The sequence below is a fragment of the Zootoca vivipara genome, chromosome 8 (genome assembly GCF_963506605.1).
Source record: "Zootoca vivipara chromosome 8, rZooViv1.1, whole genome shotgun sequence".
In the NCBI taxonomy this organism is placed as follows: domain Eukaryota; kingdom Metazoa; phylum Chordata; class Lepidosauria; order Squamata; family Lacertidae; genus Zootoca; species Zootoca vivipara.
In genome coordinates, this window is record NC_083283.1 from 6,949,414 (window position 1) to 6,971,432 (window position 22,019).

A 22,019-nucleotide genomic window follows, 5' to 3' on the forward strand; every position below is an offset into this window, starting at 1 on the left:
GGGCACTTCGATGGTGCACCCCACCCCGGGCACCATCGAGGAACGTTTCACCACTACAACTGGGCAAAGGAAATTTATTCTTCATGCCCAAAGATTGATATTGATGCACTGGAAAGAGAAATGTATGTCTCTCTTTAGTGAATGGATTGCATATATGACAACATTTGCTTATGAACTTATGAATGGATTGTTTACAGACATAGATTTTGTACGGACAACTATAATGTTATTTGGAATGCATTTATTAAAAATATAAGGTAAAGGGGGACCCCTGACCATTAGGTCCAGTCGTGACCGACTCTGGGGTTGCGCGCTCATCTCGCATTATTGGCCGAGGGAGCCGGCGTATAGCTTCCAGGTCATGTGGCCAGCATGACAAAGCCGCTTCTGGCAAACCAGAGCAGCACATGGAAACACCGTTTACCTTCCCGCTGTAGCGGTTCCTATTTATCTACTTGCATTTTGACGTGCTTTCGAACTGCTAGGTTGGCAGGAGCTGGGACCAAGCAACGGGAGCTCACTCCGTCACAGGGATTCGAACCGCCGACCTTCTGATCAGCAAGCCCTAGGCTCAGTGGTTTAACCACAGCGCCACCTGGGTCCCCAATTAAAAATATAGTTGGTTATAAAGAACCACATATATATTTGGATCACAATAAAACATATACCTATACACCAGACAGACATATATGAAATCTTAATTTGCATGCATGCATGCATGATGAAATAATTTTACTATGTATCCTCCACCTTTCTGTCTCCCTGGTCGCTGAAATTCTCATCTCTACACCTGCTTGCTCATGTGTGCTCCCTCTTGACTCTCTCAATAGATGCAGCCAACTGCCTTTTAATTCCTCAGCTGTGTGCGTTGCTCACTTCTGCATGCATTGCTACCGTAGGAGAGAAGGATCCCTGCTTTCTGATAGGCTAATCAATCCTGCTGGAAGCTGCAAAACCAGTCTCTCTCTCTCTCTCTCTCTCTCTCTCTCTCTCTCTCTCTCTCTCTCTCTCTCACACACACACACACACACACACACACACACAGAGAGAGAGAGAGAGAGAGAGAGAGAGAAGATCATTCCAAATTATAATACTTCAAATTCATTTACAGTGCTTTGGCTGTTCCTGTTGACCAAGGAACTCATAATATTCTGAGTTCTTATTTTGGAATAAGATACATACATGAGGCATCTATGGATGGACAATTATCATTAGCCATGATGGGTGAGTGGTTTTGCCTATATAATTTCACATTTGGGTGCTATCTACATTTGTTATTTTTATTATGTAGTAAAATTGTCTCATCTTTTTTTTAAAAAAAAAAAATCGCAAGTGTTGTTACTGGAGGTGTTCTGCAATTTATCTTTCCACTGCTTATTGTTTAGAAATTATTTTTTGATATTTTAAACATAGGTTACACTGGGGATATGTGTGTGGTCCTGACATGCAATTAGGACCACTGAAGAAGACTTGAAGGTCAAAACATGTTTGGCCATGTTTAGATGCTCCTTAGTTATTCAGGTCATTTGGGGGGGGGCAATCCTATTGCAAGGTCTTCAGAAATAAGCAGCTGAGGAGGCAATGGATCTCTTCGTTCCCAACCCCAGGTCAGCTGAAGATATGCCAGTGTAACTTTTTTATTCTAGTTTTGCCAAGGCACTGCCAACGAAGCAAAAGGTGGCATAGCAGAGATCAGTATAAGTTCACCCAAAGGAGCATTCTGAGGGTTTGATGGAGACAGGACCAGTTTTGAAAGACATAGGATAGCTCCTAAGCCCATTCAGCTTGGTCCCATGGCACAGAAACCCAAAATAGAATACAAATTCTAAACGCTTGTTTTCCCTCCGCCAGACTAGTTAAGGCAGAGTTCCAGCAGCAGCTGAATGGGCTGCAGATCTCACATAATTTTACACTTCTCGGCATAGGATTTATTCCTTCAAATTTAACTGTTAATCTTTTTTATTAGCATTTGTTATATACGAATATGTATAATAGATTTTTGGCTATCTGTGTTTCATATGCACCCTAGATTTGTAAAGCATGGCTTTCAAACTGTTTGGGTTTCTTTACAAATACATAAATTGAGTAAAACTGGAGAAAAAAATGGCAGAGCACACATTCTGGCAGCAAATCACTGAGCCTGCTTAGATTTTCAGGGGGCTGTAACACCCATGTACAGTATGCTATTAGCTTGCAACTCCAGGTTTAGCACACACACACTCTCTCTCCCTCTCCCCCAACTTGTTTCTTCCATTCTCCCAGCAAACAGCAGATCTTTATAAAAATCATCCTTTGCTTGAGGCAGGGGGAGGTATGTTCCCAATCTCAAGAAATATACAGCTGTTTCTTGGCTGCTGAAAATGTAACTGGCTTATTTAGAAGGATGTTTTTTGTTCAATCTCCTAACCTCTGCTCTGCTGCTGCAACTGTAACCTAATTCTCTTATGTATTGACAGAATGTACCTGGATGTCTCAGGACGTGGGTGGCGCTGTGCCGATCGGAAGGTGGGCGGTTTGAATCCCCGCGACGGGGTGAGCTCCTATTGTTGCTCAGTCCCTGCTCCTGCCAACATAGCAGCTCGAAAGCATGTCAAAGTGCAAGTAGATAAATAGGTACTGCTCTGATGGGAAGGTAAACGACATTTCCATGCGCTGCTCTGGTTCACCAGAAGTGGCTTAGTCATGCTGGCCACATGACTCGGAAGCTGTACGCTGGCTCCCTTGGCCAATAAAGTGAGATGAGCGCCGCAACCCCAGAGTTGTCTGTGACTGGACCTAATGGTCAGGGGTCCCTTTACCTTTACCTTTTTACCTGGATGTATCACCTGAGGTACTGCCATAACATATTCAACGTTTGCTTGGCATTCAAAAATGGTGCTGTCTCTGTACGTCTCTGAAAACTTGCTTCTTGTGTTCTTTCAGCAAATAACAACAATAACAACAACAACAGCAACAACAACAGCAACAACAATTTATCATTTACACCCCGCCCATCTAGCTGGGCTTCTTCAGCCACTTTGGGTGGCTTCCAACAAAATATTAGAATACAATAGTCCTTCAGATATTAAAAGCTTCCCTAAACAGGGCTGCCTTCAGATGTCTCCTAAAAGTCTGGTAGTTGTTTTTTCCCTTTGATATCTGATGGGAGGGTCTTCCACAGGGTGGATGCCACTACTGAGAAGGTCCTCTGCCTGGTTCCCTGTAACCTTGCTTCTCGCAGTGAGGGAACTGCCAGAAGGACCTCGGAGCTAGACCTCAGTGTCCGGGAAGAACGATGGGAGTGGAGACGCTTCTTCAGGTATACTGGACCCGAGCGACTAGAAGCAAGGCTGTTCCCATCACAGGCCTCCGTAAACCACCCTTCAGACATTAGCATGTGAAGTTGGCTTAAGGAGGCGCCCCTTGTGATTTAATCAGACTGTTGGTCAGTCTAACCTTGCATCTGTCTCCTTTCTTCAGAGCAGCAGTGATTCCCAGGTGTACCAACCATCCTTTTCAAGCTAGCCTCCTCAATATTCAGCAACTTGGAATTAATCTGGGACATTCTCCATGCAAAGGCTGTATCCTGCTAATGAGCTATTGGATTTCCCCTTTTTTCACATGCCTGAGATGAAGAACAGATCAGCAATCTTCGTAAAGGATGATGAGAAGTCAAAAGTGTGGAACAATATCCTGTGATGAAAATGCAGGGGGTTGGGAGGACATGCAGAAATATCTCTGTACACCTCAAGTCCCAAGCAGGAGAGGGAATTGGGTTGTTTTTGAAACTCACAGCAAGATGTAGAATGGAAAGTCCCACCCACCCTTCATCATGACTTTATCAGCTGCCAGATTCATACCACAAGAGGAAAACACTCCTTTTCTGGTCAACAAGATAACAATCTATGAATTGAGGAGGGAGAGACCCTTCCTGCTGGAAATACAGGTACTGGGAGGCAAATCCTTGTGCACCTCAAGTCCAAGAGGGGAGAGAAATTGTCTTGTTTTTATAGCTCACTGCAAGATGTAGAACAGCCCGCCCACCCTTCATCAAAGTTTTATCAGTTGCCAGCTTCATATCACAAGAAGAAAGTGTTATTTTTTGGTCATCAAGATAATTTTCTGTGAACTTAAGAGGAGGAGACTATTCTTGTGAAAGGCTCTATATCAGGGGTCAGCAAACTTTTTCAGCAGAGGGCCGGTCCACTGTCCCTCAGACCTTGTGGGGGGCCGGACTATATTTTGGAGAAAAAAAAATGAATGAATTCCTGTGCCCCACAAATAACCCAGAGATGCATTTTAAATAAAAAGGACACATTCTACTCATGTAAAAACACCAGGCAGGCCCCACAAATAACCCAGAGATGCATTTTAAATAAAAGGACACATTCTACTCATGTAAAAAAAATGGTGATTCCCGTACTGTCCGCGGGCCGGATTTAGTTTGAAGCATCACACACACACACACACACACACACACACACACACACACACGTGCTCCTCTTGGCTGTATTTCTTAACCAGTTCCTGAATAAAAAAGAGCCTCTCCTTTTATTTTATGGCTGCTAATCAAACACAGTAAGCTTTATTGAGATACTTTGCCTCTTCTTCTCATCCACACCTTGACAGTCCCAGGTTGTTTTCGGCAGCCGAACCTGGTTCCTCCCAATTTAACCTGGTACACTTCGGGATTTGGGCTTCAGCTAAATCCATTGCACAGCCCTAATGAATATGCATTGAAAGGTGAAAACAAAATCCTGTGCTTCAGAGCTCAGATTTCAAGCCATACAGTATATTATTGCCAGACAATAGCTTGGAGGCTATTGCATTTGTGAAGGGCAAAATTTCTCCTGATAATGTATGAGAGGAAAGTTCTTCTCCACTTAAGCACCTTTCTAGAATACCAACAAACTTACCCATGAATGGGGTGCCACTTAAAAGAATGGTAAATTTCATCCTGAGGTGGCGTCTGTGTCCCACCCTTGATGTCTGAAACATGTCTGAAACATTCTCTCTCCAGGTTGGGGAGCTCAGAGGTCTTTTTCATCCAGATAAGAGATTGCAGCTGTGATAAAGTTGCAAATGTTTGGATTGGAATAAGGAAGGGCATACTCTGTCATGATATTTTAAAAGGGTAATTCTCCTGATTTGTGATGCTCTCTCTCCTCCTACATAGGCAATCTTTCGTTTCCAAGACATAATGTTTCCATAAAAGCAACATGTTTTCTGATTAGACATCATAGCTCTGGTGAAGCTGATAGTTGTATGCTCGTTACTCAGATATATTAGAACGACCAGCTTTTGCTTTACAGTCTACAGGGTTGTCCATAGCTAGGAGGTTGCAGGGGCGACGACTCAGTCTTCTTGAACAGGTCCACCCCACCCATGAGGTGAGGTGAGGTAAGGCAGTAGCCTCACAGGGAGGCAGGGTTGGGGGTCAGCTAGGAGAGGTGGCAGATCTGGCTTCCATGGAGCATGCCGTTTTCTGCCTCCTGCACTCTTCAACCAACTACTCCTCCTCCACTCCATGTCCACCATCCACCAGTCTATCGTCACACATCTTCAACACACTCATTGCTGCCAGGCATGCGGAGGAGGGGGGGGGACAGGGGACGGTGGTTTTGCAGCTTTAAGAAGTGTTGTGCTGTTTTTCACCACAGATGTTTCAATAATCCATATTTAAATGAGGATAAGAAGAGAGCCCAAGTGTCCTGTTTAACAGAGAGTTAAATATAATTGTTTAATTCACATTGAAAAGAAGAATTCCTGTGTGTGTTACTGAAGGCTTTAACATGGGGATTTTTCATGGGGCTATGTTAAGTTCTCTGAGCTTTGAGATGGGTTGATAATTAGCTCTTCTTTTACTTTTTATGATACACATTTTTCAATATACCAGATTTGAAGAAGATTCAATATACCAGATTTGAAGAAAGTTTTTTGTTTGTTTGTTTTTGTTTTGTTTTGTGTTAGTTTTTTTGTTTTTGTGTTTGTTTTTTTGTTTTGTTTTTTTGTTTTGTTTGGTTTGGTTTTGGTTTTGGTTTTTTGAAGGAAGTGTGTTGTGCCCAACCAGAAGAGTGCCTCAACTATGGAAGCAGAAGGTGGTGGAAATCATGACCAAACACACTGAATATATATATCACTACAGCCATCCAAAGACAACTGACCACACCCTAGGCCACCCCAAACTCTCTCACCACCAGTAGTGGAGCAAGCCGATTGGGTGCCTGGGGCGGCGCGCGTGCCTTGTGCCTAGGGGCAGGATGCTCCATGGGGCCTCTGACGAGTCTGCCTGCCTCCTCCCACTCAGCCGCCCTACAGCTGAGGGGGAGGCGGCGGGCAGACCATTTGGGGCAGCATGGAGCCTGCGGGCGCCCAAACAACTGTGTCACTCCCAGGAGAGATGCATGGCTCAGGTGTGCTGAAGGCCCCACAGTGAGTGCCACATGCCATTTTGTCACCCTCCAGTGGTAACACCCAGTGCATCCTGCCCCCTTCCTCCACCCCTTCTCACCATGAAGGAAATATAACAAGCAAATAGAAATAGAACCCACACAACTGATGCTGGCACAAAACTCCGCACATACACTAAGTGTAAGCATTGCCACCCCAAGCCCTCTTTTCTTCCCAACCTAATACTGCATGCAACACTAAAGTCTCACAACAAATGTAACTGATCTGTAGAAAACACAACTTGAAAAAAGAGTTAATGCACACATTTTTTGTAAACTAATAAATCTTTAATAAACATTATTTTTTATAATCTATTTTTATTAATTTTCCAATTAAAACACAATTATATCACATCCATTATTCCAAATCCATATCAATTAAACGGAATATTAAGCCAAATCAAATAATTTTTTTTGGGAGTTCCCATGCTTCAAAAATTGGGGATTCCTCGCAACTGTCCACTGCCGTCTTTATTCTAAAGTCCAAATAGTCACTCAAAGTCCGTAATAATCCCGATCTTTCCCCTACAGTCACTGAGATGTTTTCTTCTTTCATCCAATTTTTTTCCACATAATAAACATTATTAACAACAACAACACCTACCCACACTATGGACTTCAGTGTGGGTTGCATGCAGCTGGGTAGCATGCACTGGAAAAATCAGAATTAAATTGGAGCAAGAGTAGTTTGCCACTTGGGTGGGGATAACAACATGTGGACAATGCAAATACTGTACTGTATACACACCCATCCATTGTCTATCAACAGCTCGTATTCTCCCAGGACACACTTCATAGGGGCTAGACTTTTCATGCAGTTATTTTCCTTTATTTTTAAATTTTTCTTAATACCTGTCATAGAACATTAATCATACACATAAGTCTCCCAGCTGGAACAATAGAACTAACAACAAGAAATTTGGTAGATAAGGAACTTTTTGAACATTCCATGGAAGCAATGGGAGGAAGGAAGATTTTGGTTTGTTTTTTCCCCATGATTGGTTGATTTGGCAGGGACTTACCATTTTCTGGGAGATTTTTCTTCTGCACCTTTATATGGTTAATATTTTAAATTTGCAATCAACTGTCCTCATTATTCCTCAAATCCATTAAATCTATCTCAATATTAGGAGAAAATAAACATTATACATATCATGTATTCTCTTTAAAATCTTATGTAACTTTTCCTCTGTTGCTTAACATGTTGCATAGATGACTATACTGTACAATGTAGTAACACAGTCTTCATACTTTTGATCGGAAGATCCATGTACGAACTGCAGGGAAGGTATTAGAAAGGGCTTTCTTCTAGGTCAGGTTTCATCCATTATTGTTATAATTGAAGCAATAGGTGCAAATAGTCTTATATTTCTTTCTTCAGTGTCCCTAGTAGCTTAGTGGTAAATGATCATCTATGATACTGCAATGCTTTTCATGCTATTTTGTAAAAGCATGATACTATTTTGTATCATACTTTTCAATACTTACATTTTTTGTCCGTTCTTTTTACTAAACTTTTACTCAACTTGTGAGGTGGATCTTGATTTTTGGTCAATAAGAAAGTTAGTGAGAGTTCTCAGTTCTATTTTCTACAGTGAGCATGCTCTACATGCTCCCTGTAGAAAATAGAACTGAGAACTCTCACTAACTTTCTTAATGCCTTTATTGAGCTTTCGATGTTAAGTGATGCCCACTGTAGTCTTGGATGGCAGTTATAACGAGGTCCCATATCCAGACCGACTTTGTATATGTGTAGGTAGCCGTGTTGGTCTGAGTCGAAGCAAAATAAAAAAATTCCTTCAGTAGCACCTTAAAGACCAACTAAGTTTATATTTTGGTATGAGCTTTCGTGTGCATGCACGAAATGTGGTGTATCTGAAGAAGTGTGCATGCACACAAAAGCTCATACCAAAATATAAACTTAGTTGGTCTTTAAGGTGCTACTGAAGGAATTTTTTTATTTTGTATATGTGGTCAAACTCAGGGAGAAGACGTCACTCATTTTCTGTTAGTCTGCCAGGAGCTTTCCGTATTTATGGAAGCATTACAACTGTTCTTGAACTGGGAGTTCCAGTTCCTCTCTACTGACCTCTTCTTCCTTAAAAACGTTTTGGAGAATGACCTTTATGCTCTCCCTACATAGATCTACCTTCCGTTTCCCAACCTGGAAATGAATCAGTGGCTTAACGCTGCTGTTAAAGGAGGCAGAAAATAAACGCAACTCCATGTGATGGGCATGTGGAACAGGGAAATATGTGATGTATAAGGCATTCAGTGGCAAATCAAAGAAGAGAGAGAAAAGGAGGATAAATAAGATGGCTGTTAAAAGTTTCCGTCGCTCTTGCTGCTGTGATTTCAGGTAGACTTTGTTGAAGAGGCTGAGAGCAGAGATAATCATGACTGGGGTGCAAACCAAGACACTCACAATAAACTGGTAGTACATTTGGGGATAAAATTCAGTATGGAGAGTAAGGACAATAGCACAAATCAGGAAGGAGAAGAGCCATATTGCAGCGCACACACCAGTGGACCACTGTAGGGGGCGGTGACAATGATGCCAAGCTGGGTAATAGACTGACACACACCCGTCAATGCTGACGGCCATCATTAGAAGCTGACTGACACTGTACATCAACAGGAAGAGCTCTAGAGCTATTGGGAAAATAACTGAAGGAACGAAGGTGCCTTCCTTAAAAAATCCTACAGCAAGAAACGCGATAAGGCATACCAGGACCCCAAAGTCAGCAGCAGCCACGTTCAGGATGTAGGTGCTGAAAGGATTCTTTGCAATGCAGAAGCTAAGGAACCAAAAGACAGTTCCATTGCCCAGAAGTCCAAAAATGCAGATTAAAAAGACGAAGACAGAAAAAACAATCCTTCCTAAATTGTCGTAGAGGATCCCCTCTGTCCTATTATCAGAGGGGTTCTTGACTGGAATTGCAGTGGTATATATTCCGTGATAACCCAGTTCCACATCCGTTGGGAACGTAAGCACATGGCTGGTATTGGTTACCATGTTCAATATCTGCTTCAATTCCCCCCCCCCCTCTTCTGAGACAAGTACTGGTTCTAAGGTAAAAGAAGAGAGAGGAGAATTAATTTCCTGGCATGGTGCTTAATAAGCAATGATGTGGCTAAAATGTCCAGCCTGGTATAAGTGACCTCATGCACTGAGACCATTTGAAAAATGCATTATTAATGTATTTTACTTAGATGAAATGTTTGATTGGAGGGTGTGTGTGTGTTTTTAACCCTATATGCTCACTGCATTTGCTTCCCTCTCCAACCATGCTGCAGAGAGCAGTTGTTGTTCAATGTTGCTTTGCCAGCACATACCCTATGAAAGACAAGCTAGAAAAGCATTTCCCTATACCTAGCAGTGTCACAATGCTTGCAAGAGGGCTTTCAAACAGCCCTATACTGCACTTATATGCAACCGGAGGGAATGGAATACATAACACATATGCAATTGTCTCTGAAGAGGCGAATAAGATTCAAAAAGTGCCAAGTTCAATGTGCAAAAAGTCCAATGTAATAAGGTGCTAAGGTCTCTCAGACGTCCTCGTCTGCCCTCCAACGGGCGGCTAGCTTGTGTTCTCCCCATAAATATCTTCAGGATACTTGCAAGACCTACTGTATTTTTGTATGCTTGTACTTTTAAAGCCCATATTGGTGTATGTTAATTTATTGCCCTGTCATGATTGGTAGTGTTAAGAATTGTATTTAACCTTGAAATTTATTGTTGGATTTTGCTTTGCCAATCAGGAACCCTTGAGGTTTGTGAGCATTTTCAGCCTCATTAAGTTTTAGTGTATGAACATGTTAGCGAGTAACTTTTAGATATTATCATGTTTATGTACTTAAAAGTGATATGTAAATGCTTACAGAGTGTATTGTAAATATTACCTAAGATGAAGTCCGTCCCTTGAAGAAACTGTACCAGTGAAACGGGGAGAACACAAGCTAGCCGCCCGTCGGAGGACAGATGAGGACGTCTGAGAGGCCTTAGCACCTTATTACATTGGACTTTTTGCACATTGAACTTGGCACTTTTTGAATCTTATTTGCCTCTTCAGAGACAATTGCATAAGTGTTGTGTGTTCCATTCCCTCCAGTTGCATATACTGTATATGATTTAGTGTTTTCACGGTCTTTGATATTCATTCTATTCATTCTGTAGTATTACCGTGTTGTCTGTTGTTGGTCACTCTACTGCACTTTGGCTATGTCTGCCTGTTTGCAGCAAGAGAACACAAGTGCATAGTCAAACCGAGGGACATTGAACATTCTGCTCACCACTTGCAATCTCAGTATTTTTGTTTGTTCCTTAGAATTCCTGACCAACACTGCGTGCCTTTGGGGGTCATCAGTTCAGTGCTTACTTTAGAGGTGGTGCAGATTTTTCATTTCTCTTTTAGCACCTACTACAGGCATCCCCAAACTGCGGCCCTCCAGGACCAGTGGTTGGGGAAGATGGGAATTGTAGTCCTAAACATCTGGAGGGCCGAAGTTTGGGGATGCCTGACCTAGTACTTCTGAAAAATGCTGCGTGCTACTCCCGATGGTTGTTTTACTCTGATGTCGCAACCAGCTCTATTTCCCTTTCTAAAATGTCTGTAATTTAAAACCCCGATGTCTGCCTGCCTGTGCAGGTGACCATTGCTATATCCCACCCCTCCCAATGCCTCCGGATAATGCTAGCATTGTGATGGGCATCACGGTACATCATGGGCAGGGAACTGGTGGCCTTACAGATGTTGTTGGTCAGCGGTCAGCGATGAAGCCCAGTGATGATGGGCTTCTGCCACAGGTTATCCACCTCTCCTGCCTATGGAGCTTTATAGAGTAGCATAAGAAAAAGACACCACTTCCTGTCCCAAGGAACACACAGTGTAACTATTAAAAGTGGGTGGCATAAGAAAAGGAATGGAAGAGGAGAGACTAGAGTAACAAACAACAAAATAGTAAGCAATAACATTGAACATATAACTTTGGAAATAGCTGGGGTTCATTACGGTTAAGATGATTTCAAGCTAAAGGCCTCTTGGGATTTATCCCAGGAGTAGTCAACAATATACCCTCAAGTTGCAGCTTGACTACAACTCCCATAATCCCTGACAATTGGGATGTCAACCCTGATGTGAGTTGAGGTCCGTAACATCTGGAGGGCAGCACATTGGTTAGCTTATACAGGAGGAGGAGGAGGAGGAGGAGGAGGAGGAGGAGGAGGAGGAGGAGGAGGAGGAGAAGAAGAAGAAGAAGAAGAAGAAGAAGAAGAAGAAGAAGAAGAAGAAGAAGAAGAAGAGGAGGAGGAGGAGGAGGAGGAGGAGGAGGAGGAGGAGGAGGAGGAGGAGGAGGAGGAGGAAGGAGAAGGGAGAGAGCTATGGCACCACAGCAGAGAAGACATCCCAATAAAATATTTAATTTCCTACCTTCTACTTATACAAACTTTTCAAAACAGGGAGAAAACAGGTCTGAGGTGCACACCAGAAATTCATAGTCCCGGTCTCCAAGATGTCCTCTGGCTTCAAAATGCTTTCTCCTCAATCAGCATTGAGCACCTCTCTGAAGAAAGTCAGCATGGCTTCTGCTTCATCCAGGGTGGAGCACAGAACACACATCATAGTGCAATTACCAACCAAAGCATTAGTGGATGCTCCATTAGCAATGGGCAGAGTTCTTTCACTCTTCCTGGATGATTTGGCAACCTTCTAAGTGTGGGGCAAATTGTCTCCTGAAATGCAGGTCTCAAGAGAAATTTGCACTCTGGACCTGAGAAAATTGTGCGTGCTTCCAAGGTATGATAAAACACTTATGCAAAGCTTTAAGTGGGAGCTCCGAGGACTTCTAGGTTGTTCCTCATACTCTGAGAAGAACATTTCCCCACATATTTCTTTAGCAAATATGCTAACTAGCAACAACAACAACTACAATAATGATAATTATTATTTATACCCCGCCCATCTGGCTGGGTTTCCCCAGCCACTCTGGGCGGCTTCCAAGAGAAATATTAAAATACACTAATTTCTTAAAAATTAAAAGCTTCCCTAAACAGGGCTGCCTTCAGATGTCTTCTAAAGTCTGGTAGTTGCTTTTCTTTTTGATATCTGTTGGGATGGCGTTCCACAGGGCGGGTGCCACTACCGAGAAGGCCCTCTGCCTGGTTCCCTGTAACTTGGCTTCTCGCAGCGAGGGAACCGCCAGAAGGCCCTCGGCACTGGACCTCAGTGTCCAGGCAGAGTGATGGAGGTAGAGACGCTCCTTCAGGTATACTGGACCAAGGCCATTTAGGGCTTTAAAGGTCAGCACCAACACTTTGAATTGTGCTCGGAAATGTACTGGGAGCCAATGCAGGTCTTTCAAGACCGGTGTTATGTGGTCTCGGCAGCTGCTCCCAGTCACCAGTCTAGCTGCCGCATTCTGGATTAATTGTAGTTTCCGGGTCACCTTCAAAGGTAGCCCCACGTAGAGCGCATTGCAGTAGTCCAAGCGAGAGATAACTAGAACATGCACCACTCTGGCGAGACAGTCCGCGGGCAGATAGGGTTTCAGCCTGCGTACCAGATGGAGCTGATAAACAGCTGCCCTGGATACAGAATTAACCTGTGCCTCCATGGAAATCTGTGAGTCCAAAATGACTCCCAGGCTGCGCACCTGGTCCTTCAAGGGCACAATTACCCCATTCAGGACCAGGGAGTCCCCCACACCTGCCCGCCTCCTGTCCCCCACAAACAGTACTTCTGTCTTGTCAAGATTCAACCTCAATCTGTTAGCTGCCATCCAACCTCCAACCGCCTCCAGACACTCACACAGGACCTTCACTGCCTTCACTGGTTCTGATTTGAAAGAGAGGTAGAGCTGGGTATCATCCACATACTGATGAACACCCAGTCCAAACCCTCTGATGATTTCTCCCAGCGGCTGCATGTAGATGTTAAAAAGCATGGGGGAGAGGACAGAACCCTGAGGCACCCCACAAGTGAGAGCCCAGGGGTCTGAGCACTCATCCCCCACCACCACTTTCTGAACATGGCCTAGGAGGAAGGAGCGGAACCACTGTTTGACAGTGCCCCCAGCTCCCAACCCCTCTAGACGGTCCAGAAGGATGTTATGGTCGATGGTGTCAAAAGCCACTGAAAGATCCAGCAGAACTAGGAAACAGCTCTCACCTTTGTCCCTAGCCTGCCGGAGATCATCAACCAGTGCAACCAAGGCAGTTTCAGTCCCATGATGAGGCCTGAATCCCGACTGGAAGGGATCCAAATGGTCCGCTTCTTCCAGGCATGCCTGGAGTTGTTCAGCAACCACTCGCTTAATCACCTTGCCCAAGAATGGAAGATTTGAGACTGGGCGATAGCTGGCCATATTGGCCGCATCTAAAGATGTTTTTTTAAGAAGCAATGTGTGGAAAGACAATGTGTTTTGGTAAAATATTATTATTATTATTATTATTATTATTATTATTATTGCAGCAACAGTTTAATGCCTCTCTTTACTTTTCAGTGATTTTGGCAAGCTTTCTACAAATACAACTCAAATTGTTTGTTTGTTTGTTTGTTTGTTTGCAACAGTTTGTATCCAGCCTAGTTCAGGTGTAATAGAAGGAAGGTGAAGGAAAAGGGAAATTCTAAGCAGATCAAGAGATTCCTCCTTGGTGAAGGAATCTGAGACATTTCAAGAGAAAACAGAATATGGTGGGGTGGAATGTCAGGAAACGTTCTGCATATTCGTAAATAGTTGATTGGCACTGCAAGTGCATCAAAGAGAAGAGTAATGATTAGGGAATTGATGAATCTAGGGGTGAACTCTCATCACCTATCAGCTGCTGCTGCAGAAGGAGCACTTGCTCTGGAAGAGAGAAGCGGTTGCAGTTGAATGGAACCTCTTTCCCATTCCAATAACTGCTCCTTGTACCTCTGAAAATTTGAGGTTCAAAGTGCAGGACAGGGATGTTTGCAAAAGGCCCCACCCACCCACCAAATGTGGCCTGCCATTGGTGGTAGAGAGGCATCTAGCCTGCCAGCCAGAAAAGGTTTCCTTCCTCAATCTTGCTATAAGAAAAAAGGCAGATGTGGATTCCGTTCCTGCAAGGAGATCCTTCAGACACAATGTTCAGCCTCTCGTACAAGGGTGTCTAACTTTTGACCCTTCCGATATCAGATTCCATCTCCCATCACCCCTGATCTTCTGTCACCTACAACCACTGGCAGAGGAAGGTGGGGGCGGGGGAGTGGTCCCCTCAGGGTAGCATCCCAGGTGGGGTGCCATTGTGGCCGCCCCCAGACGCGCACTGCACACCCCATCGTGCCGGGCGCCATGCCCCTGCAGGCAGTGCACCACACCCTCGGGACGCACGCCAGCCACACCCCCGCCTGTTCTCCACTCCTGGTGCCAGAGCATGCAGCTCCCACACTGCCTACAACCTACCATAGCTGCCAAGTTTTCCCTTTTCTCACGAGGAAGCCTATTCAGTATAAGGGAAAATCCCTTAAAATAAGGGATAACTTGGCAGCTATGCAACCTACCCTGGGGGTTTCTAGTGCCTTCAGAAACCTGGTCTGTTTCTTCTCTATCAGAAAGAACTGATAAGCCTCTTACGGTATTGAGTTCATACTTCAGTAACATATCTAAATGCTCCATGTAATATCAGGGTTTCAGTCATACAGTTTCTTTCTTAGATTCAGGGACCACCTGTCCTAACATGTGCCTCTGTCTCTTTGACCCAACATATACCTCCCCTTTGCCCTTAACCTCCTAGGCAGAACCTGCCAGAAGCTATTTATCCAAACTCCCTTGTAGATCAAAGTTTCTGTTCAACAACCCCTTGACAATTTCCCTGAGCAGCATGTGCAGAAACCACATTTTTGACCATTGGACTTACTATTGGTTTTGTGCGCTCAATCTGCTAGAGCCTGTCTTTGTAGGGCAAAGGAAGTTCCAATTCACTGAGGGTTTGAGACCCATTGGCTACTCTCACCTGGTTTAGCCAGCCAGTTGAAGCCGTTTCCCAGGGTGTGGCTGTTTTCACATGCTGGCAGCTTCTAGGACCCACAGCTGAGAGCTGACTGCAGGGTGGGGACCAAAGGTGGCCAAACTACCATAAAAGGGGCATGACTTGTCCCCCACCAGAGGTACTACCCCTCCCCCAACATCCCATACAACATTGCATACAATTTGCCACTGTAAAACCACACATTCTTCAAGCTGTAACATTTGGAGTTTCTTACATGCAAGGTCTACTCAGCAGTACAGACCAGCAATCTTCCAAAAATAAATAAAAGTGAATTTCTAATACTATCCCTAGTTTGAATGGCAGATGATGGCAAGATTTATAGAGAAGCATTTGCACTTATTACTCCTGATATCTCATGAAAGGAGCTGAAAGATGTACGTTATGCTTTATGTCTTGGCTTAATCAGTTGGCCAACAACATCTGACAAGAAGACATCCTTTTACTGGCTGTCAAGATAACCATCAATGAGTTTAGGAGGAGATTCTAGCCCTGAAAGTCTTTGTGTTCTCTAACATTTAATTTCCACAACCTAGCACCCTTACTAGCTGGAATAGAATCTAATAATTCAGTATTATGCTTCTCTTGGAACAAACACTTCATATAGCAGAGTTCAGCAGCTGGAATTATGTTTAATGTTACATAAAATGCAGTACAGTTGTACCTCTACTTACGAATAACTCTACTTACAAATGGAGCTCCGTCTGCCATCTTGGATGCGGTTTAGATTTTTTCTACTTACGAATTTTTAGATAGGATTTTTTCTACTTACGAATTTTTTCTCCCAATGCATTCCTATGGGATTCGACTTACAATTTTTTTCTACTTACAAATGTGTGTTCAGAACGTATTAAATTCGTAAGTAGAGGTACCACTGTATTTGAAATCACATTATGTTTGAGTTGTTGTAAAAAGAATAAACCTATATTTTTCCGTGATGTATTTCCACACAAGGGTAGGGCAATCTAGGTCTTGTGATTCAGATCACAAGTGTTAGGGCTGTAACTTGAGTATTATACCAAAGTTTGCATGTGAATAGGGTTTGCCTCAGAGCAGAGACACGCAGAAACAGCACACAGGCAGTGTCTCTCCCTGGGCATCGGCTGAAGCACAGAAGTGAACAAGAGGGAGAGAATGCTTTGGTTTCTAGCTATATTTTCTTCTGTAAATATGTTTAGAATAATCACACTAGGACCAATGTAGATAGAGTTAGTTACAGGTAGGTAGCCATGTTGGTCTGACGTAGTCAAAACAAAATAAAAAAATCCTTCCAGTAGCACCTTAGAGACCAACTAAGTTTATCATTGATATGAACTTTTGCGTGCATGCACACTTCTTCAGATACACTGTGTAGATAGAGTTTGTGAGACTGGAACAATTGCAAAAGATTTATTGTTTTTGTAACATTGGAACCAAGTTTCAGCAAGGAAAGCTTGAAAACTTATTTTTCCTGTGTTGAAGAATTTATTTCTAGACTAGAGTCAGATTAGAGAGAAATATTCCGCTCACAATATATATCTGGCAAAAACCACCACAAGAATAACAAAAAAATTAAAAATTCATAATAGTCATACAAATCTTTGGCAGAGCAACCAACATGACTTTGCAGAGGAGTCTACATTTCATCCACGGAAAAATCAATGATTTCTGCATACACCTCTTTCCATACCTTATTGAGATAAGCAAGCTATATCATCGCAGCATAAAGAAATATTACAGTCAGACAACAGCATTCTTATGTAAGGATCATAAGTGGATTTGAAATGGGACGGTCCATTTCCTGTCCGTTGTCTTCCTCCACATTCAAAGCCCTCTGGAGAATGACCTGTAGGCTCTCTTTGGATCGACCTCGCTTCTTCCTCCCAACCAGAAAATAGATCAAGGGGTTAGCACTGCTGTTTAGGGTGGCACACAAAAAAGCATAATGGTGTAGATCAGGAATGTCAAAATCTAGAAAATGATTAAGGGCAATAAGGGCATCAAGTGGAAAAGCAAGTACGAGGAAGAAGAGAAGAGTAAGTAAAATAACCATTAAAAGCCTTCCCCGCTTTTGCTGGTGTGATTTAAAGCAGACTTTGATGAATAAGATCACCGTTGAAATTGTCATCAGTGCGAGGCAGAGCAGGGCAGACAAGAGTAATTGGAAGCTTGCTGTGACGTAATAGCTAAATATGCTAAATAATTGGAGAATGTAGAGAACTATGGTGAACAGAAAGCAGAGGACCCATATGAGGGAACACACAGTGGTGGACAGATGTGTCGGCCGGTGGCACCGATGCCAAATAGGGAAGAGCACAGACACACATCTGTCAATGCTGATGGCTGTTAGGAGAAGTAGATCAGTGTTGTACGTGAACATTAAGAGATGAAGAGTTATTAAAGAAGCATCTTTGCCTAGACCAGTCAAAGCAATACAATGATATATTTCTACAGTCATGAGGAAGGCAAAGTCAGCAACAGCCAAGTTCAGGATGTAGGTGGTGAACTGGTTCTTCTTAGTGCAGAAGCTAAGAAGCCAAATGGTGGTTCCATTTCCCAAAAATCCAGCACAACAGATAACCAAAGTGAACATATAGAAAATAGCTTCTTTTAATGGATTAGACCAGTCATTTTCTTGGCCAGTATATGAGCTATTAAGGTCATAATCTGCCCAAGCCGCCATATCAGATCTGGAAGTCCAGCTGCTATTTGCCATCTTGCTCACTTGCTCCTTGTGGGATCCTTATCTCTTCTCCTGGAGTACGAGTGCCCACTGAGAGAAAGAAAATGTTACATAGAACATTTCAAGTGGAACAGTTCAAGTGGAATTCCATACATGACCCAGAATGATGTGTTCTTTTCGGTTTGGCTTTGCTCAGAGACTTGAGGGTGGGGCTATTGCAAAGGAATCAGAAAAGGTCATTGTAGTCCATGCTGTCTTACTTCGATCAAAATCCACTCCCATCAGTAGACACTCTAGCAGATCCCTTTCAATATCCTTCCAGAATACATGCTATATAGGGGCATTTCCTTCCAATAACCTATAAGAATAAGATTGGTGGAACATTTTGATTGTCAATGGACACACTGACCCATCACCAATCCTCTGGGGGACAAATGTCAAAGTAGGTATGGCTGAACCCAACCAATTCATTTCCATTTGCCTCATTAAATACTTCGCCATCTCTTTACAAGGTACTCATTATTTATTGCCCCTTTATTCATGTCCACCCCTTTTGAGATACCATATTAATTTCCACCCCATCCACCCACATCTGCTTTCCCTCTTTCTCTTCCACCCATATGAGAAGGTCTGAAGCTCATGGAGAACATGTCTGCTTTGTATTCAGAAGGTACAAAAACTGACCCCCAGCATTTCCAGGTAGATAGGGGAATGTCCTCCCTGAACCAATGAGCTCCACAACCAGTCAGGGAAGATAATAATAGTTATTATTAACCTAGAGCATGAGACTGGTTGAGCAAGAGACTCTTAATCTCAGGGTTGTGAGTTTGAGCCCCACTTTGGTTGAAAGATTCCTGCATTGCAGGGGCTTGGAGTAGATGGTCCTCGTGTTGCTTACCAACTCTACAATTCTGTGATTTTATGATGTATTCTACAATACCTGCAAAAACACACCATGCCATAGCTGCCAAGTTTTCCCTTTTCTCGCGAGGAAGCCTATTCAGCATAAGGGGAAATCCCTTTAAAAAAGGGATAACTTGGCAGCTATGCACCATGCACTTCTTGACTCCGTATCCCATGTTCTCTCTCCTCGCCCCTCTCTACCCTAAAATTCTGCTTAAACTGAGTCTGTTCCTTGGTCCATCTAGCTCAGTATTGGTCGCACTGACTCCCAGACACTCCTAGGGATTTCAAAGAATGTTGTCTCTTATTCCATCTGGAGATTAAAATGGGGACATTCCATATGCAAAGCAGATGCTCTGCACTGAGCTACTTGGCCATTTCTCCATACGTCTTTTTCCATGCATGGATATAATCTGCTCCCTCACTAAGCTTCACCCAACCACCCAGAAGATAGTTATTTTACAACTTGCTGACAAAGTATGGATTGGGAGTCAACAGATATGGTGATCAGAAGACAACAGGGACAAAGTATCCTCCTGCAGCAGAATGGTAGGTACTAAGGCATTAGAAAGGCAAGGTGGTGCCAATCATTCTTCAAAGAAAAGTGGAAAATCTTACCAATCTCATGCCGATCCCACCCATTCTTTGTCTTGGCTTAATCTGTTTCCCTGCCTCATGCGGCAAGACCCTGTTCTTTTAGTGGCCATGAGGATAAATACCATCTCGCCTAGGAGGAGGAAACTCTTGTCATTTAAAGATCTATGTCCCCAAATGCCAGTTTGTAATGGGTTGTGAAGGGGAAACTGAACACATGTCTCATGTGCTTTTTTATCTGTAACGGCCAAGTAAAACATCTCAGGACCTGTCATGATAACAGATAAAACCACCCTGGCCCTTTAACGGCAAAAAAACATTTGCCCAATATTGGACATTTTGTAGGGAGGGGGTGAGCACAGAAGGGAAAATAAGATTTTCTGAAATGTCTTTCTGCTTCTTCTCTGTGTAAAACCAGAGATGAGAAGTGGAGTGGGATGCAAGAGCAATTGGTTCTTCTTCTTGTTAATTCCCCATCAGTTTTCTGAATTAGAAAACAAATACATCAAGCCAAATTGCCCCCATTCACATTTTGGTTGACACTTGCACCAAGACTTTTGCAAATGACGAGACGTGAAAACAACACTTGGATTTAAAATGAGCAGTGTTTATTTAACACAGTTAAAGGTTTGCAAATGGGTAACAGTTTCTAAATAAAGGAATTCCCAACAGCACAAGCTCCTTTACATCTGAGTTATTGCGGTGTTGTACCTATCACTTCAAATTGTTGGGCAAGTTCCATTGACTCAGGGCCACAGAGTTGTTAATTCCCTGCTCATAGTCATTCCTTGCATGTACATTAACAGTGCAATCCAAACCATAATCTGCTGGGATGAATGAGTTTAAAATTTCATTTCATTCATTTCATCCCCCCCCCCCCATTGTTCCACACAAAAACCCAGGCCCAAAGTCGCTAAGAACAAAAAATAAAACAGGGATGTGTTTCGAACAAACACAACAAACACAATTTCATAATAACAAAAAAACAACATAGTAATAATTTCATAATAACATAGTAAGATGAAAATATAATAACATAAAATAAACCACATTTCAATACTATAACAAGGTCACTTAAACAGCATGTAGCATCCAACAGCAAAAATAGCAAGGGAGGTTCCCAGTAACTCTCTCATTCAAGGGGATATGTTTTACACCATGTGACTAAGGTTAGGTCAACAATTTTCAGATTTGGTGAGCAGAAGACAGGAGCAGTATTCTGGTATAGCAGGTGCTAAGGAATTGGGGCAGGGTGTGTGGTACCAGTTGTGTTCCAAAGAAGAATGTAAAATCATTCTATTCCAATTCCAAGTTGTACAATGAATCCACCTGATCTTTGCCTTGACTGTTTCAGCTTGTGCAATATAGGTGCACAGTGTGGAGCATTTTTGAGCCGTAGGGCTTCATATCTCCATGGACAACATTTCAGGGGTTGTATTCCATAGGTGGGTGGGGCACAGAAGAAAAATGGGGAGAAGAAAAGATGTGGCTTTGTAGAATAGGATGCATTTCAGCTACACAAACCCCCAAAATATCAACAAAATCCAAGCCTCTTTTTCTGGTGAGCAAGAGCGATCAATGCAGTCCAAGGACATATTGCAACCAGACCAAAGAACTCTTATGAAAGGTTCCTAAGTGGGTTCGAACAAGGAGGATCCGTTTCCTGTATGTCATTCTCCTCATTCAAAACCCGCTGGAGGATGACCATTAGGCTCTCCCTAGATTGACCTCCCTTCTTCCTCCCAACCAGAAAATAGAGGAAGGGGTTCACACTGCTGTTGAGCGAGGCACACAAGAATCCATAACGGAGTCGAACAGGAGAATCTGGGTCTACAAAGGATATAGCAAAAAAAATGGCATTGAGTGGGAAAGCAAGCATGAGGAAGAAGAGGAGTGTAACCAAAATCACCATTAAAAGCCTTCCCCGCTTACGCGGGTGTGCTTTAAAGCACACTTTTATGAAAAGGATCACAGTTGAAATTGTCATAAGTGGGAGGCAAAGCAGTCCAGTCAAGAAATATTGGCCTGTTCCTGACAAGCAATGTGGAAATTCGTAAATTTCTTCAAGAATGTTGAGGATTAGGCAGAGCAGACAGGAGAGGACCCATATGAGGGCACACACAGTGGTGGACAAATGTGTCGGCCGGACACACCGATACCAAATAGGGAAGAGGATAGACACACATCTGTCAATGCTGATGGCTGTCAGAAGAAGTTGCCCAGTGTTGTATGTGAAGTCTAAGAGACATTCAGCAATTCTGTCAAGAACATAATTAGAAGCTGGAATAAAATCAAACAACTCTAGGCTCAGGAGGAATGCAAAGTCAGCCGCAGCCAAATTAAGGATGTAGGTGGTGAATGGTTTCCTCCTAATGCGGAAAACAAGAAGCCAGATGACAGTTCCATTCCCCAAAAATCCCAT

At 43.1% G+C, this 22,019-nt stretch overlaps 2 protein-coding genes across 2 annotated transcripts; both read right to left on the reverse strand.

Moving 5' to 3' along the window:
* Positions 1-17,173: 17,173 nt before the first annotated feature.
* LOC118089668 (mas-related G-protein coupled receptor member H-like) lies at positions 17,174-18,100 on the reverse strand. The gene has a single exon (XM_035124437.1). It carries the CDS (start codon positions 18,098-18,100, stop codon positions 17,174-17,176), a length of 927 nt encoding a protein of 308 aa, XP_034980328.1.
* Positions 18,101-21,215: 3,115 nt separating this feature from the next.
* On the reverse strand, positions 21,216-22,019 carry LOC118089667 (mas-related G-protein coupled receptor member H-like). Its single transcript, XM_035124436.2, has one exon. It carries the CDS (start codon positions 22,017-22,019, stop codon positions 21,216-21,218), a length of 804 nt encoding a protein of 267 aa, XP_034980327.2.

What these genes read in the sequence shown, in the direction of transcription:
- LOC118089668 (XM_035124437.1), bottom strand. Translation starts at nt 18,100, where the DNA reads ATGGCGGCTTGGGCAGATTATGACCTTAATAGCTCATATACTGGCCAA.
- LOC118089667 (XM_035124436.2), bottom strand. Translation starts at nt 22,019, where the DNA reads ATGGGATTTTTGGGGAATGGAACTGTCATCTGGCTTCTTGTTTTCCGC.